This window comes from Nymphalis io, chromosome 17 (genome assembly GCF_905147045.1).
Source record: "Nymphalis io chromosome 17, ilAglIoxx1.1, whole genome shotgun sequence".
Lineage (NCBI taxonomy): Eukaryota > Metazoa > Arthropoda > Insecta > Lepidoptera > Nymphalidae > Nymphalis > Nymphalis io.
The window spans coordinates 812,848-834,259 of NC_065904.1; the positions used below are offsets into that span (position 1 = coordinate 812,848).

The window sequence follows — 21,412 nt, forward strand, 5'->3', positions numbered from 1 at the left end:
TAGAAAACTCGTCTTAATTCGTAAATTTTAGTAGAAAATTATATTGTTTCTATAATAATATTATTAAAACATACGCTTTTGAGTACAAAATAGTTACTATTTTTAAACGAATATGTCAAAATACAATTGTGTGATGACACTTCGACTGACACATTATGAACAGCTGTAAAGTGACACTTTAAGTGACCAATTTATGAACAGCTGTGAGAGCTGTTAGCCGGCTTTGTATTAAATTAAACGATTTTGTAATTCAATTATTTTAATAACACGATAATGGATGAAGTAGAATACAAATTAAAAACGAACAATAGCGTTTTAATTGTCAATGCGATAGATAAATTAATATCCTCAATAAAATCAAAATACAAGCCTGGGGAACGTCAACAGTTTGTGTTAGAGAACGAAGAATTAAAATATTTAAGGGATAAATGTTCGTCTCCCGACAATATGGTGAGCCTCACGGCGTGTCAGGGGCTGCTGGCTTTGGTTGAACTTGGAGTTCTCGAAATAGCACATACTATGTCAACAGTCGTTACATTACTTCCAAGTACACAGTACGTATAAAACATAGCTTACATCCAATTGTTCTTATTATTGTAAGTCTTACGAAAGGAAAAACTAAAACTATGCAATACAAAAAAAAAACTGATTTGTTAAAATAAGTTTATTCTTAAATCACAATCCTTAACAAACTTTATCCAAGTGGATTTTTACAAATCATTGTCTATCATTAATTAACAAGATGTTTTTTTTGTTATTGTTGTGTAAAGATTCTAATAAGTACATCACATGCGAAGCTCCAATGAGCTTCTAATAAGATTCTGCTACATTTACATTAACACACAATAATATGTATTACAATGTGTACATGACATAAATGTGACTTTTCAGTAACTACTCAGCTATCATATCAACAATGGCCGGGCTATTAGTTCTGGATCTAAAGTCCCGCTTGATTCCCGGACAACAGTACAAGTGTCAGTTTTCACTAAGATCACCACAACACCCATTCATAACTGTTCTGGAAAAAAATAAAGATGTTGAGGATGACGTGTTGGCTCAGATGCACGCTCTGTGCACACACCCCGAGTATACGTGAGTTTGAAATTTAATATAAAATTTTTAATCTTTCAGCCACGTTTGAACTTGTTTGGATAAAATTATCAATTTCTTTTAACATAATTTAGCTATGTATTAGCCAACCATAAAATAAATTATAATAAAAATAAATTGAAGAATATAAATGAGGATCAAATTTCTTTCTACCAATTTCAAGGATTAGCTGACACAAGTGAAGAATGTTTTTTTTATAATCCAATGGGGGAATAAGAAAGTGTGCATCTTTGCGCACACACTTGTGCTCTATAATATCTCTTGTATAGCTGGTTAGTCTCCATTGTGAATGGCTGCTCTAGTGGTAAACAGTCAAGAAGAAATCAACAATAATAATGTCCTCATGACAACAATTGTTTGGTTTCTAGGGTTGCATCAAACAGCTTAGAACTCTTAAGGCCAGTGTTCCTATGGTTGACATGTAGCCCTCATCGTAGCCACAGCATCAGGCCATGGCAGTTGCTGCTGAGCTTACCTCAGTCTGAGGCCCAGTCCAAACTGCTACTTGCCTGCATCAGTTGTCAACAGGTAGTGAAATAGTTATTATGATTGTATAATGTAATCAAAATGCCTTGCTATTTATAACTTTGTATATATTGTATATATTTATAGCTTTGTATTTTTCAATAAATTATTTTTCAGGTTTGTAATCCAAAGCAAGTAGAGCAGGCATATGCAGCATATTCGGCGGTGACTGATGCAGCGATATATCAGCAACGACGCGAGCACGTCGTGGCCCTCGTGCCCATGCTCGCGAGGGTCTGTGGCGAGTTAGTAACACATGGGTAAGACGACTGTTTACTATTTTGGATTTTGAGTTTCTGTTTGTTAGATATCTGTTGATATTTTTTTTTGTATCTTTCTGCAATTCTTCTACTATTTAAAATTAACGAAATTCCTCTATATAAATGCAATGAGGCAGTGGTGGTACAAGGTCCTGATCTAGGTAAGAGGAGGGTAGCCCCGAAACTTGCTTTTGCGTAGAAAACTACTTGGGTGCCCTTTAAGATGGAGAGGGTTACCACTTCGCGTTAAGCGAGGAGAACGCTTACATGCGTTTTTCAGGGTTTCAATGTTACTCCAATGTCTCCATGACTAGAGAACAGCGACTCTGTTGCAGACGCGACCCGCGCGGCTGCTACAGCCTGATCGAGAGGTGCTGCGCCCTGGACGCGCCCGAGCTGAAGGCGGTCGCCGGCTTCACCGTCATGCTGCTCGCGAAGAACTTAGTCAATACATCCGCGCTGTATCTACATGAATTGTTTAATCTGTGTAAGTAATGGATCATTTATTTTACCGATATTTCCATTTAACCGTAATTTTTATTACAATAAAAAAAAATTATTCAAATAGACGTTTACAAGCACTTATGAATCAAGCGTTGCTACCGGTTCTCCTTGTGTTTGTAACAACACCTTACGACTTACGTTTAAATTCATTGCTGTTTGTTTGTTTATCACAGCGATAAGAGTAATTACCGAGTTTTTCTGTTTCTGATTACTTGTAACAGCCTACATGATTAAAATATATTTGTATAATATTATTTCAGGTCTAAATATAATTAGCAAATATGAATACTCGTCGATATGCCTGAACTCCTTCGTCGGGCTATCACTGCAGTGGCTCCATCTACCGTCGTATTTAACGAACAACGCCTTAAAAGTTGCCTCCAAAATTGTAGACATACATCAAAACTCAACTAATACAGACACTGGCCTCTTAATAGCGAACTTAAAGTCGAACGAAACTTTCCAAGCCCTGGCTCACGTCGATAAAGACTTGTATATTTACTATAGGTTGCTAAACACGTGGGAGAGACTGAGAGATAATGATGACAAATTGAAGAGTTGGATCGAAGGTTTGATGAACGCGAACGAACTGTTGAAATTGGAGCTACTCACATTTTTTATAGGGATTGTAATGGATAAACATGGGAATTTGGACATTGTTCTCAAGTGTATAAGGCTGTTAATCGATCTGGTACGAGTTAAGAAGGAAGTGTCAGTGACGGTGTTGCCAGTACTGTTGTATAAAATAGCGAATGATAGCCGACCAGCTGTCAAGTTGGAGTGCTTGAACGGTTTGCCGTTAATGGCTGCAACTAAAGTGAGTTTCGTTGATGAAATTATATGAAGCGTCGCGATTAGTTTTTAATTTCAAAATTAGTTCAACTACTAAATAATAATAATAATAAATTACAATAAAGATAATATATATGTAGCATCCAGATCTGTAATTGGTTTAAGAAAAACCTTGAATTGGTCTTTTGAAAATAAATAAATAATATCCTGGGACATTTTTCACACACGGCCATCTGATCCCAAATTAAGCTTGCACAAAGCTTGTGCTATGGGAACCAGACAACTTATATACTACATATACTACTTTTCTTTTGTAAATATCAAGTATCTATCAACCACGCCAACCGGCCCGTCAAAAATAGAAAACCAAATCGTACGAATTAATGTTTCTATTAAATAAACCACAAGTTGCGCCAGTAAGGAAATAATTACTTCACCTTTCTGTGCAGTTTTAAATTAGCTCGCGTAATTAGAACGCTGTTGTAGTGATCAAGGAATCTCCTAATTATACAATTTTTTTTAAAATATATACTGCAGTGTTAGAATGTTATGTCAACTGTTTTATTTTGTCAACATATCATGACCATGATAGAAATGGTAATGCCTTCTTTAAGCGGCCGGACTTTAGTATAATACTTTTTCAATTACATGAATTATATAGAGGAATAAGAGAAGCTGGTAACATTTAAAAAAATATATCCAACAGGAAAACGTCCCAACGCTGGTAGCAATATTGAACAAGCTGAAAGTTGGAAGAGGTGTCCCAATTTCGTTCTTAATCAAGCTCTACACGACTCTAGCTGAAACTCAGGTACGGATTAATAAATCAAATGAATTAAAAACAAAATTCAACATCAGCAACATCAGAAGCTTTATAATTTCCTTTTGATTGTCAGAAATCTATAATACGACCGGTTCGGAAAGACCTCAGAACCGAGAGGAACCGATAAAAGAAACTGAGCGGAAATTTTTTTTTAATGTTTGAAATATTTTTTGCTATAATAAATTAATTAAGTATAATAAAAAATGTCTTGAACGGGGTCGTACGAGGCAAACAAAACAAATTTGAGCGTTTCGGTAGCATGTGAAAGCGATCCCGTGAAGACGGAAAGGGTACCGCTGGTATTTTAGTGGGTATCCCGATGTTCGGGGCGCATTCGGCGTTTTGGACACCGGCGAGCCCCACATACCCCCCTCACTGTTCCCGTGGGGGACAGTGAGAGGGATACAATGACAGTAGGTTCCAATTAGGTTTGGAATTTTAGGAATTTGGGAGCTCAGTGTTTAAATTAGCGTACAAATCTAAGCGAAAAAATGTTGACTGATTCAAATTTACACTCGATCTAGACAACTAGAATAGTTATTAAATACCTGACGTGCGATCTACATTCCATTTAACGAAATGGTTTATCTTATTTACATTGCAGGCCCGGTGCTTCCCCTACCTACAAGAGGCGTTGTCGGAGAATTCCCCGACGGAGCCGAAGTGGGAGCTCGACGCGGCGCGCGCGCAGGCCGTGTTGAAGATTTGCGAGTTGCGGTCAGTAGTAACGATGTATTCACACGGCACGTTCACACGGCACGGCACATCTGAAGATGCTCATAACATTATTATAAGAATTTTTTATTTTTTTTTAAGATAATAATTGATTTTTTTTATTTAAATAATAAAAAAAATACTTGAGTGGACTACTGTATTTTTGGAAATAGCAAAAGGTTCACTAAATTACCATGAGGTACAATTAAATTTTATGATACTCGAAATTATGGTTATGATAATTTTATTACGTCACTAAAAATTAATGCAGGCATCAAGAGTCCATAAGTCATCCATTCCATGACAAAAGTCTATTCAGATCTAGCGGAAAATTAGCTGGGCACGTCAGTTTCTCGGATTTTTTTTTAATAGAATAGGAAGGCGGACGTGCATATGGGCCACCTGATGGTAAGTGGTCACCAATGCCCATTGGTATTCTAAGAAATGTTAACCATCGCTTACGTAACTAAGATTTTATGTCCCTCGTACCTGTAATTACTCTGGCTCACTCACCCTTCAAACCGGAACACAAAAATATAAAGTACTGCTGTTTTGCGGTAGAATATCTGATGAGTGGGTTGGACCTACCCAGACGAGCCTGCACAAAGCTCCACCACAAATATTCCGACTTCCGAAGCCTCCGTAGTAAATCGTCAACGACGTACCTGACGTCGACCCGACGGTGACGTGCTCGTCGTCGCGAGGCTGAGTGGAGTGTCGCCCGCAGGCCGGCCGGCAACGGGCTGGAGCTGGTGTCGGTGATATCGGCGGTGCTGACGCGCAGCTCGGAGCGCGCGGGCGCGGCGGCGGGCGCGCTGGCGCTGGCGGCGCTCGGCCGCCTGTGGCGCGCGCGGGCCGTGGCGCCCGCCGGCGCGTGGCGCGCGCTCGAGCCGCGCCTGGCGCGCGACCCGCGCCGCGCCGTGCAGCGCAGGTACGCCCGCCGACGCGAACGTGATATTTGGGGTGACGCAGCACAGGAATTAGTAACTTTGTCCACTCGATTTTGCAGCTCGCCGAGACATTATATTTTTTTGGAGAGTGTGTTTCTAAAAGGAGCACTGTTTTTTAGTTGTTGATCAACACTGAGCAAAAATAACATGTATGGTAAATTAAATACATACACTTTGGCTATAAGTTGGAACTCAGTAGTTTAGTCTCCCGCTCGGTGTCCGGCCGAGTGACAGCGAGCCGCTTGCTGCAGCCTGTGCCGGCTGCTGGCGGAGGTGCCGGCGCTGCGCGTGGCGGGGGGCGAGGGCCTGGCGGGGGGCGAGGGCCTGGCGCGCGAGGCGGCGCGACGCCTGTGGCAGTTCGTGGCGGAGGCCGACGACTGCGCCGTGCTGGACGCCGCCTGCGACGCGCTGGCGCTCTACCGCATCGACGACTACAAGCTCATAGATATACCGGAGGTAGGTGTCGCGCTGAAAACGTGTGATTCTAATCAACCACATGTTGCCACATAGGCATACAGACCTTTTTTTTTAACGCTGTAAAAACGCATTACGTGTTTCCCCCACGGGAACAGTGGGGGAGTATGTGGGACTCGCCAGTGTCCAAGTCGCCGAGTGCGCCCCGAACATCGGAATACCCACTAAAAACCAGCGGTACCCTTTCGTCTTAACGAGGAGCGCCACGGGATCACTATCGCATGCTACCGTGGCGCTCTGACGGCCAGCCCGCCTATGGGGGCCTCCATTCTCTAGGGAGGGTTCCCAGGGTACTGTGAACCCCCCTAGTCCCGGCGGCGCCTAATGTGGCGGGGGGAGAAGGTGCGCATGGCGCCTTTTTCTTCTCCCCGGTCTTTTCCGGCGGATCGAGTCTGCATCGGCATCTTCTTCCCGCGCCCGCTCCGCAGCCTCCTTCTGTGACATCACACTATCGCAGAAGGAGACCATCTCCGACCAGCACCCCTCGCTTCCGAGCATCGCGTCGATGATGCTCGGCAAACAGAGATCTCCTCCAACAACCGCCGCCAAGGAATGCCTTTGGGGCCCCCACGCGGCACACTCCGTCAGGGTGTGATGCGCCGTGTCGAATGGCGCACCACACTCGTGGCAGGAGGGTGACCGCTGCGCTATCTCGTGCAGATACTTACCGAAACAGCCATGTCCGGTAAACACACACACACACCTGCGTCAGCCTGAACGAGAACGTGCCTCATTTTCTTTTGACCCAGCGACTCAAGTGGGGACGTACCGCCTCCACTGTCGCCAGGCCCGCCGTGGGGGACCCCAGGTCCTCCTCCCATCGGGTGATCAGGGCCTGCTGGGCTAAAGCCCTGATCCGCCCGACCTCCGCCGACCCTGGACGGTCGCCGCGTTCCCTCGAGTCGCCGCTGGTAAGGTAAGGCGGCGGCGGCATTGACGAGCTTCGGGCCGAGTTGCACGAAATGCTGCCCGAATCTCCATCGCCCGTCCAGGATCAGGCCCAGGTATTTCATCTGGGCCTGCACCTTGATCACCGTCCCGTGGACGGTGAATCTTGCCCCGCGTGGGGGGCCTCTCCGTGGACCGTGGAAGAGGAGAGCCTCCGTTTTGGAGATGGAGACCCTCAGGCCCAGCATTTCCACTCGGTCCACGGTGAGAGTCGTCATCGAGCGTCGTCATCGTCATCGTCGTCAATCGAAGCCGACGTTCCACAGAATTAGGCCGAGAACCGAACCCTGTGGAACGTCGCAGCCTACCCGACGCCGGACCAACTTGCCATCGCCCCCCGCCCAGATGACCTCTCAGTCCTGGAGGTACGCCTCCAACAGCCTCCTCAGATAGTTCGGCACCCCATGGTATCGGAGTGCCTCCCTGATCGTCTCGAACGGGAGACTGTTAAAGGCATTTGCCACGTCTAGCGACACCGCCAGGACCACTTTCCCCTGGGCCACCGCTTCCCTGGTCCGAGTCTTCAGAGTGTTCTTAAACAAATCTTCTTAAACTACTTGCCCGTCTCGTTCAGCAGCACTATCGGTCTGTATGCCGAGAACGAGCCCGGTGGTCGACCCTTCTTCGGTAGCAGCACTAATTTCCCCTGCTTCCAAGGCTTCGGGAACTGCCCGCTTCTCAGATATTCGTCGAACAGCTCCCGAAGCCTTGCACCCAGGTATTCCAAGGCGTCGCACAGAACACGCCCTGGAACACCGTCCGGACCCGGCGCCGTGTTTTTGGCCCTCAAGCGGTCGAGGGCCATCTCCATTTCTCGCTCCGTGATCAGTGGTGGAGCCACTGCGTCCTCTATCACGGAGCGAGGGGCCATAGGCGGAGGGACAAACCGCCTGGGTGGGGAAACAGTTCCCCGACCAGGCGCAGGAGGAGCCCCGGCGGCAGCGTCTCCATCACGGGGGCGACTTGGGTGCGGAATTTTCCGCGAACCCCGCCGTACGGTCGCCCCCATGGATCCCGATTGAGGCCCGCCAGCGACTCCTCCCTCGCCTTCTCTTTGGCCCGACTTACCGCCAACTGTAGATCTTTTTTCAGTTGGCGGTAAGCGGCCAAAAGCTGTCCCTCTTGGTCCGTGTCGACGCCGTTGCGCCTGCGACAGCGGACATAGTCCCTCCGCGTTTGGCTGCACGTCACCCGAAGCTCGGCTATTTCCGGTGACCACCAGTACACATGCCGACGAGGAACTCTGCGCCGAGTCCTCGGCATGGCCGCATCGCATATCTCTTTGAGGGCACTGCGCATGCGGCCCGCCAGCTCTTCCACGCTGGCACCCTCCTTCCGTCCCGCGGAAACTCACCGCTACACGATGGCGGCTTCCTTAACCAGTTCACGGTCTAACTGGCCAAGGGACCACCTCGGCAGCGTGGTCGACACCCTCTGGGGTTCCACCGGCCTGCGAGAAGTGGAGATCTCAAATCGGATATAGCGATGATCTGACAGAGTCTCCACCTTTTTTTTTTTTTTTATAGAATAGGTAGGCGGACGAGCATAAGGGCCACCTGATGGGAAGTGGTCACCAAACGCCCTTAGACATTGGCATTGTAAGAAATGTCAACCATCTCTTATACAGCCAATGCGCCACCAACCTTGGGAACTAAGATTTTATGTCCCTTGTGCCTGTAATTACACTGGCTCACTCACCCTTCAAACCGGAACACAACAATAACAAGTACTGCTGTTTTGCGGTAGAATATCTGATGAGTGGGTGGTACCTACCCAGACGAGCTTGCACAAAGCTCTACCACCAGTACCTCCTCCTCTACTCTCCAATTCGACACTCTGCGTGCTACCACAGGGGTGGCGAACGAGACGTCCACCACGAACACCCCGTTGTGGCACACGCAAGTCTAAACTTGCCCCTTGTTGAGAAGGGACAGGCCGGAGAGTAGCGCCCACACTTGGACGGCCCTCCCTCGCGGATTCCTGATGGGGTTGCCCCAGGCACGCGACCTCGCGTTTAAGTCGCCGAGAACCAGAGTAGGTTTCGGTGACTTCCATGGCTACCGCAGCTCTGACTGAGCTGAGATAAGTCTCGAACTCGTCGAGGCTGCGGTTGGGGGAGAAGTACGTTCCGACGACCGCGTACTCGCCCCATCCCGCCACAACGTAGCCCGAGCCCCTGTCGATAAGTGAGAGGGGAGGACCCGTTCTGCTTCTCGAGAGGACCGCCACCGTTCCGTCCAGGTCCTCTATCCAATGAGCTAGGGGAGGAACGAAGTAGGGCTCGCAGGCCATCGCCAGGTCTATCTGCCACTCCGCCATGGACTGCAGCAGTAGGTCCTGCGCCCCGGCGGAGTGGTTCGAGTTCGACTGTAGGAAGCTAATACTTGGTGTACTCATTTTGGTTGAGTATTAGCTTCGTCAGATGCCTGACGGCGTCCTTCGTCCGACGTGGGAGTGGAGACGCTGCTCCTGGAGCGCGACCTTGGCCCAACTCCATCCGACGAGAAGGCGGCCGGCATTGGCCAGCTTCCTTGCTGCCGTAATGGGACATGTAATGCGGACCATTCCCATAAATCCCGGTCCGCAGAGGCATACAGGCCCGCCATTTTGTTCTGAAATAAATAATGTTTCTTTTTGACCTTATGTGTGCATTACAGATCTACAGACGTACCGTCAAGCTGCCGCCGTCGTACTGTAAGACGCCCGCGGACGCGGCGCGGAAACCGGAGGACGTACTTGACTACGTGCCTTGTAAGTGCCTGGAACAGTTGTAGAGGCAGTTTTAATTTGTGTTTAGTGGTAATATTCATACAGTTCAGTTCAGTTCAGTGATAGCCTGTGAATGTCCCACTGCTGGGCTAAAGCCCATCCTTTTCTTTTTGAGGAGAAGGTTTGAAGCTTATTCCACCACGCTGCTCCAATGCGGGTTGGTGAAATACACATGTGGCAGAATTTCAGTGAAATTAGACATATGCAGGTTTCCTCACGATGTTTTCCTTCATCGTTAAGCGCAAGATGAATTATAAACACAAATTAAGCACATGAAAATCAGTAGTGCATGTCCGAGTTTAAACCCACGATTATCGGTTAAGATTCCTGCGTTCTAACCACTGGGTCATTTCGGCTTAATATTAATACAGAATGTAACATTTTGTAATAAGAATACTTTGAATTTTAAAATCATAAACAATAAATAATTTTAATATAAAACGAATAGCATAATACAAACAACTAACAAACACCTTTGTACTAAACAAAGGACAATTGAATAATAAAAAATCAAAATGGCGTGACACTTCTAACGCCACTTATGTGAGCGTTCGAAGCACAAACAATAGCTAGCGAAAATCGGTTTATTCCGAATTTAATCACCGTGTGTATTACATCCGTTATTCGTTATAAGAGTAAAATAATATCCGAATTTGAACCCGCGCAACTATACAACGTGAAGTATTTTTTGTTGTTATCTCTTTTCCTCCCTTGGGAACAGATACGGCTGCAGCTTGACTTTGATTTTGTCGAATTATTTCGTAGTTTGAAGGAATATTTTTGACTTTATTGTTAACCGTAAGGTGATCGCTATATTTAGATATGATATTTTAAATGATTTATATTATAAACGTTAGTTTTAAATTTTGATAAAAGTTTATTTTTGTCGGTCTTAACCAGAGGAGTTTAACAAATTATTTTTTATGACTCTATTGTTTAGGCGAAGTGTGGCCGGAAGTGTTCAAGAATACGAACCAAATGGCACTGGCGAGCGTGGAGCGGCTGGTGGCGAAGCTGATGGAGCGCGAGATCAAGAGCTACCGCAGCGGCGTGTACGGCCCGCAGGCGCGCGAGCCGCCCACGCTGGCGCACCTGCCGCCGCACAGCGTCGTGCGCGGCCTCGCCGACTGCTTCCGGAGACAGGTCGCGAGATATAGCGGGGCTGCTGGGCTGGGGATCGCGACACTACCCAAAGTAGACCTTTACGGGTGCAAGTTGGAAGAATATCTTCCAAACTTGCTTCTTATATGGCAAAAGGAGAAAGCCTTTTCCTCCGTGGGCATCTCTATTAAGCTTTATGTAACTTCTATAAAAGTCAAACTTATCGTATCGATTTTGTTGTTTAAATTTAAGTAAGTCTGTTCAGACTGTCTATTTATTTAGCAGTTCATCGTTAATCTCGCGTGTAAGTGGCTTAAATTATTGAACAATATATTTGGCTTTCAGTTTATTTTAAGCTAGATGGTTTTTTTTTCATAATATATATTTTTTTAATTTAATATTCAGTATCATCGTGTATTTCCAACCACAACTTATTAAGAACCGCAGCCATATATAAGGACTGCCAGCTATTTACTTTAATTACTTTTTCTTAAGTATTTATTAATTTATCTTTGAAATTACAGGCGACGTCTCCATCATACGACTACCCAGAAGCGGTCCTTTTGGCCATACTCAACACTCTCACAACGGACTTCCCGAAGCCCCTCCCGCCTCTCGACTTCTGCTTCCTCCACGAAGTCTTCCACCGAGGTCGGCACTGGAAAGCGGGCTGCGTGAAACTAGCAGCCAGGCAAGCCAGTACCTCGATATCTGCGAAACGACTGATCGAGAACTTCTTGCAAAGCATCGTACCCGGCCATAGCGAGGTTGGTGTTCAAAGTGCGGCGAGGAATTCGTTAGGCTTAGCTTTTATCATTTATACTACAGGCCATTATGGACGGGCAAATGGGCCTCCTGGTGGTAAGTGGGCACAGGAGTAAGAAATGTTACCATTCCTTAAATTTACCACCAACGTTGGAAACTAAGATGTAATATCCCTTGTGCCTTTGGTTACCTGGCCCACTCACCCTTTAAACCGCTTGTACTTAGTATTGTTGTTTAGCGGTAGAATATCTAATGAGTGGATAACTTACCCAGATGGGCTTGCATGCAACCCATTATATTAATAAACATAAAATATTTCAGGAATCCGACATAATGCTGTTCTTCGAAAACCTCCCGATTTTCTGCCGCACCATACCCCCGAACAACATCCGGAAACCTCTCGAGAGCTGTCTCATTGAATCCTTCCATCAACTACCAAAGACGAGTCAGGATCCCGAGGAGCTGCTCTTTGTCAAGCAGATGAGGATAATCAAGGAATGCTTGGAGTCGGATAGGATACATGACGCCAATAGGACCCTCCTGTCGCAAATCGTCGAAAGCTATTTTCCTGCGCTTGACGATGAAAATGTGGTAAGTTTATATCAAAATATTTTCAATTTGAGAGGGCTCTTATAACCACTTTTGAATGGTGCCGTAATTACCCTTTTCCGCCAAGTTTCTTACATATAAATGTATGACTGTGGATAATATAATAATGCCAGTTTTCTCATAACGGATTATAAGAGACAAGTAACCTGATCAAAATCGAAAATCAAAATCATTTATTCAACATTGAAGCATTACACTTACTTATTGATAGTCAAACTAGAAACTACCACCGGTTTGGAAAAGAAACACCCAGCACTGAGAAGAACCAGCGAAAGTAATTCAGCGGGTTTTTTTTATATGTCTTGTTTCGTTTACAAAAAAAGAGAAATGGCCATGCAGCGTTCGTCTTATTCCCAAGGTGTGCTTTCATCATAATAAATTCATTAAATGTTTACCTTTAGATAATGTTAACCCTTGTGGGATCCTGAACTGCGATATTGCTATTAATAAATACACCAGTAGAAGTAATAAATTTTACTATGTGTTAATTTTAATATCTTTAATATAATAACTTATGAGATATTTTAAATTTAATTATAACAAAATATCATATATTGTTTATTCGATGACAATCGTTCAGTTCTCCGTTTTTTATATATGCGCGGGAAAACTATTTTTTTAACTTTTTTTTTTACCAAACAATACCAATGACGTTCTGAAACCGATTATATTTTCATTAAATCAAATACAATATAGAAATATGTAATTATTAAATTATAATTTTAACATTTCAAATCCAATTATGTAATTCACAATCATACTTTGTTATAATGGATATTTTTTTAAAGATGTTAATATATAAATAAATATTTAAAAGTTAAATATTTTGTAACTAAGCAAACACTTCAGTTATATAAAAACTGTTACAATTTGTTTACAATGTACACCATTTACAATTTATATCATTTGATATTTACTAGAATATATTTGTTCTTTACGAACGTCTTTAAGAAATTTCAAAAGTCTTCAGGCTCTGTAAAACGCGCGGCCGACGAACCAGCACTTATTTTACGATCATCTATACCGTGTGTAATGCAATCTACCGCCTTCTTACCAAAAATATTACATGCCTTTAATAAATTATTTGAATCATAGAAATATTCATCTAAACAATCTCCTACCGTCATTCGTTTGTCGAGCATTTCTGTTAAAATGACACCTAAATTAGTTTCGGATGGAAAAGCTTTACGAAGTAATGTTTGCCACTCTGACCAGCTATACAAAATAGTTTTTTGACTATTATACCATTTTTTAGCATTACCCGACAATTTAGGTAAAGCAAAATGTACAATATGAGATTCATATTTACCCGTATATTTTTGCACACTCATTTACTTTCGACAGCCATAAATCGATACGATGATTCTTTATAGACGGGTCAAATTCCGGTAACAATTTGGTATTATGCGGTAAACTAGGTCTTATTTATGTTTTACAAATTGAGCTAAATCACTGAAGTTTACTATTGCAGTTGAGGAATTAATATTATTTGACTCGCCTAATGTGTTGAGTCGCTTTAAAACTAATAGCGACCATCGTCTAGTGAGAGCCACGTTCAGGTATAACCTTCCCAAAGAAAGAGCCAAACTGCTTAAAACATCTAGCTCAAAATATGGTAGGGATAGTTACAAACTCTTACAAAATGAGTTTCAACTGGAACCCAAAAACTCTTTCGAAGGGCTTATAGAAGAGAACCGGAATGTCGACTCATTGAACGACTTGCTGTGCACAGTACTGACGACCACGAAGAGACACATAGGGGGAAAGAAGCCACATAAAGAGGCGAAATTAACATCTCATACGCAGAGAGCTTCTATCTCAAAGAAGGGAATTGAAGACTGGTATAACATCAGTTCAGAGAGAGATTAATAAGGCTATAAAGCAGGCAATCCGTAATGACTTAAGAAATTATAACACTAGAACTATTGCAAAAACCATCCAAGACAATAGGGGCCCGAAAGTTTATAGAAAAAAACTTAGCTTGGGCATGAGGGAAATAAACAAGCTGACGGATCATGCCGGCAATATTGTGTCTGATCGTGACCAAATTATAAAGATCGTCGAAGAGTTTTACAGGGATCTGTATACCTCAAAAATACCGCAATCGATACAAGATGCGACGGACCTCAGAGCAGCGCCAGTAGAGCGAATCGAAAAAGGTAAATTATCTGATATAACACCAGATAGTAGAGCATGCGCTAAGCAAAATGAAAAAAGGTAAAGCCTCTGGTGAGGACGGGGTGCATGTCGAAATGTTGCAGGCAGGTGGAAAACCTATATTTGAAGTCCTTGTAAAACTTTTTAACGAAATTCTCCTACAGGGTTCTGCACCCGGTCAATGGAAGAATGCGATTGTCACGATACTTTATAAGAAAGGCGACAAAACAAAACTGACAAACTACCGTTCAATAAGCCTTCTCTCTCAGGTCTACAAACTGTTCGCTAAAGTCCTGTGCCACCGACTCGCTCACACCTTCGACGAATACCAACCTATCGAGCAAGCTGGCTTCCGGAGTGGATACTCAACTATGGACCACATCCATACAGTCAAGCAGCTAATGGAGAAGTACAATGAGTATAACCGACCCCTGTGCTTTGCCTTCGTTGATTACGAGAAGGCTTTCGACAGTGTCGAACATTGGGCCGTGTTTCAATCTCTCCATCGCTGCGGTATTGACAAGCAATACGTAGATATCCTCCGAGAGCTGTACAAATTCGCGACTATGCAGGTGCGCATGCACAAAAAAACCAACCTCGTGTCTGTTGACAGAGGGGTCCGACAAGGCGATAACCTCTCGCCGAAACTCTTCAACACCGTCTTAGAAGATCTGTTGAAGACGCTGGATTGGAGGGAGAGAGGTATCAATATAAACGGAACATGAATGACGCACCTTAGGTTCGCGGACGACTTGATTCTTGTCGCTGAGAGCACCAAAGAACTTCCAACTTATGCTAACAGATCTGCAAGAAGTTTCACTGAGGATCGCTCTGAGGATGAACATGTCCAAGACCAAAATCATGACTAATCGCCACATACGTGCACCTAACATAATCGTAGGTAAGGACACCGTACAGGTGGTCAGCGATTATATCTATCTTGGACATCGTTTATCATTTGATCAGAAATCTCAAATACAGGAGATCGAACGACGCATTGGATTAGGGTGGGCTGCTTTTGGAAAGCTCGAAGATACTTTGACATCCAAACTCCCACAATGCCTCAAGACCAAGGTGTTTAACCAATGTGTCTTGCCTATACTCACCTACGGTGCCGAAATATGGACGTTTACTAAGCATAACATGCACAAAATAAAAGTGGCACTAAGGGCGATGGAGCGTGCTATGCTAGGCATCTCCCTCGTTGATCGTGTACCAAACGCAGAAATCCGACGAAAGACAAAAGTCGAAGATATTGGGAAGCGTATCACGAGGTTAAAGTGGAGATGGGCTGGATACTTGACCAGACGAGAAGACGGAAGGTGGACTAAAGTCGTCACGGAGTGGTGGCCTAGAGAAGCAAAAAGGCCAGTGGGCAGACCACCCGCCCGATGGTCAGACGATTTTAGGAAGATGGCGGGTGCTCAATGGATGTGACTAGCACAGGATTCAGAGTTCTCCCGGAACTGGCGTGCCTGTGAGGAGGCCTATGTCCAGCAGTGGATTAATATGGGCTGAATATGATGTCATCATTACACATTCATATATGTTAAATGACATACGCTTTGGCACGGCTGATGACCCCGGAGTAAGATATGTATCAGTCACGTTGTTTACTGATTGTCCCAGAACTGGGCTGCAACTTCCAGTCTGAAACTCACCTTTCTTTGAACCCTTATCGTTATCTCGTCCGGTCGCAGAATAAACTCTTGAAACTGCAATATCTCATCCGGTCGCAGTATATAGCCTCGGAGTCACAAGATCTCGTCCGGTTGCAGAATAGTTCGCTCCCCTTTCAACGCCATCTTGTCTGGTTGCAGAACTGTTTTCAGTCAAATTGATACAAACGCGTCCGGTCGCTGAATCTTTTGTTCTTTCTTCGAGCATGTGTTATCACTTCTCTGTACTGGGCTTGGTGTTCCAGTTCCATTTCTTTCACAATGGGTTGTCGAATATCGTGTTGAATGGTTTCTATTCTTTGATTTACTTTTCTTTTTTCTTGAGTGTCTTCTATGAGTACTATTAATGTGTTCATCAAATTGTCTTCTTCTTTTCTCAGAATGATGCGTGATCGTGAGCGTGATCGTTTAGAACGATGCATTGTTTAAAAGAAAATTATCCCACTTCTGATAATAAATACACACAGTAGAAGTAATAAATTTTATTATGTGTTAATTTTAATATCTTTAATATAATAACTTATGAGATATTTTAAATTTAATTATAACAAAATATCATATATTGTTAATTTGATGACAATCGTTCAGTTCTCCGTTTTTTATATATGCGCGGGAAAACTATTTTTTTAACTTTTTTTTTTACCAAACAATACCAATGACGTTCTGAAACCGATTATATTTTTATTAAATCAAATACAATATAGAAATATGTAATTATTAAATATATTAAATGAAGTACATAAATAAGTAATTCTAAAATTATGTTTTATTAATATTTATAATTCCAATAGGGTATTATATCCATTTTTAAAAAGTGTCTCAATTAGGTACTACAGTGCTCATAAACCACTAAAAAAAACAACATTTTTATACAACTGAGAAATTCCATAAAAATGCATTCGAAAACGCTAGACCAGTGGACGCCGTAATTGTTCTGTGGTCATGACGTCAGTTGGCTGTGTAAACAAATGTTGTAACGTTGCTTACGAAAATTATAAAAGTACAAAGCGTATATAGGCTGATCAGTAGTAGTATATAGTAGTAGGCTGAGACTTTTTAGTTTACGCTGCCGTATAACATGGCGACTACTTATTACATGGCCTTCAGAAACAGATAAAAAAAATTTTGAATTTTATAATTTATTTTGTTATTTTATGAATTAAAACTAACATTTTCCGACTGCTTTTTGCCTAAATTATCTCATTAATATATTTTTAGTTTTTTTCTCATATAGAGTAAATCCGATATTTGGAATAAATATGATATATTCTTATTTTTAAACAGTGTGCTAGTGTTAATTTTCTGTTACGAAATGTAATGAATATCTCGATCGTGTGCCTCATGTGAATCAATCCACTTCGTTATTTTATCTCAATTTATGGCGTCACTACTGAACGCATCTCATACATTTTCACCGAAGGGCCTATTAATAGTGAATACGGGACTAGTGTCCGCAATCCACCTAACCGCGCTCGAGCTAGTGGTCCGTGTGTCGCTGCAGGCGTGGGCGGCGTTCGCGCAGACGTGCGGCGCGCTGCCGGCGGCGGGCGCCGAGCGCGTGTCGTCGCCGGCGGGCTGGTGGGACGCGTCGGCCGCGCGCCTGCGGGCCGCGGCGCGCGTGCGGGCGGCGCTGGCGGCGCGCTCGCTCGTGTGGCTCAACGAGCTCGTCGACGCGCACGCCGCCTACCCCGCGTGAGGACCTGTTCTGCCTTATATCATATATTTTATCGTGCTATGTATAATTGATAGCAATATATTGGCATCCTACTCCACCCTTCATATTTACATAAACATAAATTATAATTTAAATAAAATATACCATGTTTCCTATAGTTTAGGTTTTAGCTATCTATTTATGATTTCTGTGCACGTTAAAGCGAGCAGGAGAACTTCCTTCGCTGCATATCGCCGGTGCTGCAGGCCGCCGACGCCGACGAGCAGACGACCATGGACTGGTTCCTGCAGCTGATGGCGCGAACGCAAGTCGCCTTTAACGAGTAAATATATATTTAGTAGGGTTAACTAAATGCTGCCGATTTGATGACGTTATCCGAACACGCGTAATCGTGTCCCGTAGGGCGGACGACGAGGCCTCGAAGCTGTTCCTGTGCGACGTGGTGTTCCTGAGCGTGGTGGCGTTCAGCGGGCTGTGGGCGCTGGAGGGGGCGGAGTCCCGCGGCGCGCTGCGGGCCGCGCTGGCGGGCGCCGCCGCCGCGCTCGTGGCGCGCCCGCGCTGGCGGGGCGCCGCGCTGCCGGTACCCTTCGAGCCTGACTTTGGACTAACCTCTACTGACAATTAGACATTAGTATCTAGTTCTACACGAGTCACTTTACTTTCTGTGACTGCAGCTATTATATATTATGTACCTATACATAATTTTTTTTTTAAATCGGACTTAAACGAATCGAAGTTTGCCCTTTCATTACAATCATGGGAACGGATGCGAATTATTTAGAAAAATTTAAAACTTGTACTTTGTTTGACGGCTTATCTTTTCACGCACTCACGGCGCAGTTATTGGAATGGCTGTGCCACACCCGCGACACGATCCGCGAGCCGAGCACGGCGCACTGCTGCCAGCGCGCGCTGCTCGCCCTGCGGCACACCGAGCAGTTCACCACGCAGAAGATCTGGAAGAGGATGTGAGTGACCAATACTATGATTTTTCCAATATTATTATTTTGTATTCAAAAATTAGCATATTGTAGACATTCAGTTAGACTATATAGTTTGGAAAGAAATATAAATACAATACAAATGCCCTCCTGCTGGGCAAAAATCTCTTTTAAAGATAAGGTTTTAAGATAAAATCATTACTCTGTGCGATTCGGTAGAGACGTTTCTTATAATGTTATCCTATATACGTTTTTTTTAAGTTTTCTCACGTTGTTTTCCTTAAAAGTGCGAGATGAAATAAAATTATAAATACATATGAAGCACACGATAAATCAGTAATGCTCGCCCAAAGCCGCGATCGATCCCACAATCTTCGATTACGACCCACAGCCATCTGGGCTAAAGTAATTACATTGTTTGGAAATATTTATGAGACAAAAAATTTGGTGATTAATGTTTTGTAATTGTTTTCTCGCCGCTCAAGGAGGAACATCGACGAAATCTAAGAAATGGTGTGTTTCATTCTGTAGTGCTTTGTTTGATTGTTAACTATCCGCTGCCATCGCATAAGTACTTGTGAAAAATGTTAACAGAAATAAAAGGTGTTGCTAATGATGCTGATCCCGCTGTACATAATCCATAAACAAAATTTATTCGATAGGCTTGTTGAGGTGAAAATGTGTGAAAATAATAAATAAAAATGAGTACAGAAAAAGTATGATACAATTGCTTCTCTTTTGTCATTTATAAATAGTTTTATGTAAGCATAGTGGTGGGTGACGATGCTACGGCCTGGTATCCCTCCCAGACTCCCATGAGGCAGTCATGGTTATGACGCGGCATTTAGTTACGCACCAAGGAGATTCCATTGTACTCGTTAAATTTATTATTCTTCTACTTTTTTTAAATGCTTCGTGGGTCTCGTAGCTGATATCATAACAATATGTATTCGAATTCAAAATAACAATGTATTATTAATTGGTCGTATTTACACCAACGCTAAAACTTAAATTATTGCTAAGTCTATTCGAATTTTTTTTTGCTATCCGTACTAACATACACGGTACTTGCTATACGTGTTGTGATAACGCTTGCGCGCTTTTAATTATGAGAATATTTTAATAAAACTTTTTAAAATACACTATTTTCTTTTTACAGGGAAATGAATTATGGAAGTTCTGCTATCGGATTAGAGGATTCAGAAGCTTGTTAGTGTGATAATAAAATAAGTGTTGTCATTTATTAATATTAAATTACTATATTTAAAAAAAATGGCATTGTAAATGTTAATCTGTACTAGACAAAGACGGTGTAATTGCACGCACAAGGGACATAACAGCTATTTAATGGCGCATTGGCTTATATTATTATACCCTAATACAGTAACAGTCTGTTAATGTCCCACTGCTGGGCTAAGGCCTCCTCTCCCTTTTGAGGAGAAGGTTTGGAGCTTATTCCACCACGCTGCTCCAATGCGGGTTGGTAGAATACACATGTGGCATAATTTCAATGAAATTAGACACATGCAGGTTTCCTCACAATGTTTTCCTTCGCCGTCAAGCAGGAGATGAATTATATACACAAATTAAGAACATGAAAATTCAGTGGTTCTTGCCCGGGATTGAACCACGATCATCGGTTAAGATTCACGCGTTCTAACCACTAGGCCATCTCGGGTAATAATTGTGTAAATATTTGACCGTCTGCTTTACTGTTTAACCAGTTTATGGTAAGCTGATCAAAGTCCGATTCATGAACTCTGAAAGCTGATTGGTCGACAATTGCGTCATCAACTGCTACTGACCAATCACCATTCAGATTGAGATAAATGAAACCTAATCTGCTACACTCAGAGACATAAGCTCCTTAGTACAGAATTTTGATCCTTAGTAAATGGTTCCTTTACTTGCGTGAAAGACTGAATATAACCTTATTAGTGCTTGTGATTTGAGACAAATCGTTAAAACTTTAATTGTTCCATATGTATGCCATCAATTAAATATTACATAGAATAGATGTTATTTAGCGTAATAAACATTATAGTTACTGGATTACCAATTATTTTTTACAATAAGTGCAAAGTTTTTATCATCATATTATTTAAGACATTGTTACTCTGTATTCAAAATAATGACAATTGTATACAACTTCCGAAGTCTTTAATAAAACAAATATGTATTATATTGAAAGGTTTTATTTCACTATATTTTGTATATATTGGGTAATTATATTAGAAATTTTTATATATTTTACATAGAGATCATGCTTTACAGTCGCTATACATTATACTAGACTTATTTGACGAGCCGGTTGGCGTGGTTGGTGGATGGTTGCCTTTCACGCCGACGGTTGTGGGTTCGATTCCCACCCAGGACAGATATTTGTGTGCATGAACATGTCTGTTTGTCCTGAGTCTGGGTGTAATTATCTATCAATTAACAGCCAATCGTTGTCCACTGCTGAACATAGGCCTCTCCCAAGGTGCGCCAAAGCTCCCTGTCCTCCGCCTTCCGCATCCAGTTGGTGCCCGCCACCTTCTTAAGGTCGTCGGTCCACCTGGCTGGAGGGCGCCCTACGCTGCACTTGCCGATTCGCGGTCTCCACTCTAGGAC

The 21,412-nt window shown here is 43.2% G+C and overlaps 1 protein-coding gene across 1 annotated transcript; it reads left to right on the forward strand.

The window, feature by feature from the left end:
* Nucleotides 1-197: 197 nt before the first annotated feature.
* On the forward strand, nt 198-20,876 carry LOC126775048 (focadhesin). Its single transcript, XM_050496776.1, has 19 exons — nt 198-554; nt 892-1,095; nt 1,482-1,641; nt 1,756-1,898; nt 2,234-2,385; nt 2,663-3,219; nt 3,901-4,005; nt 4,622-4,734; nt 5,459-5,662; nt 5,933-6,137; nt 9,761-9,854; nt 10,813-11,015; nt 11,498-11,740; nt 12,060-12,329; nt 17,685-17,875; nt 18,061-18,180; nt 18,261-18,438; nt 18,699-18,826; nt 19,959-20,876. The coding sequence occupies exons 1-19, from the start codon at nt 274-276 to the stop codon at nt 20,011-20,013; spliced, it is 3,606 nt and encodes a 1,201-aa protein (XP_050352733.1). The 5' UTR covers nt 198-273; the 3' UTR covers nt 20,014-20,876.
* The last annotated feature ends 536 nt before the right edge of the window (nt 20,877-21,412 follow it).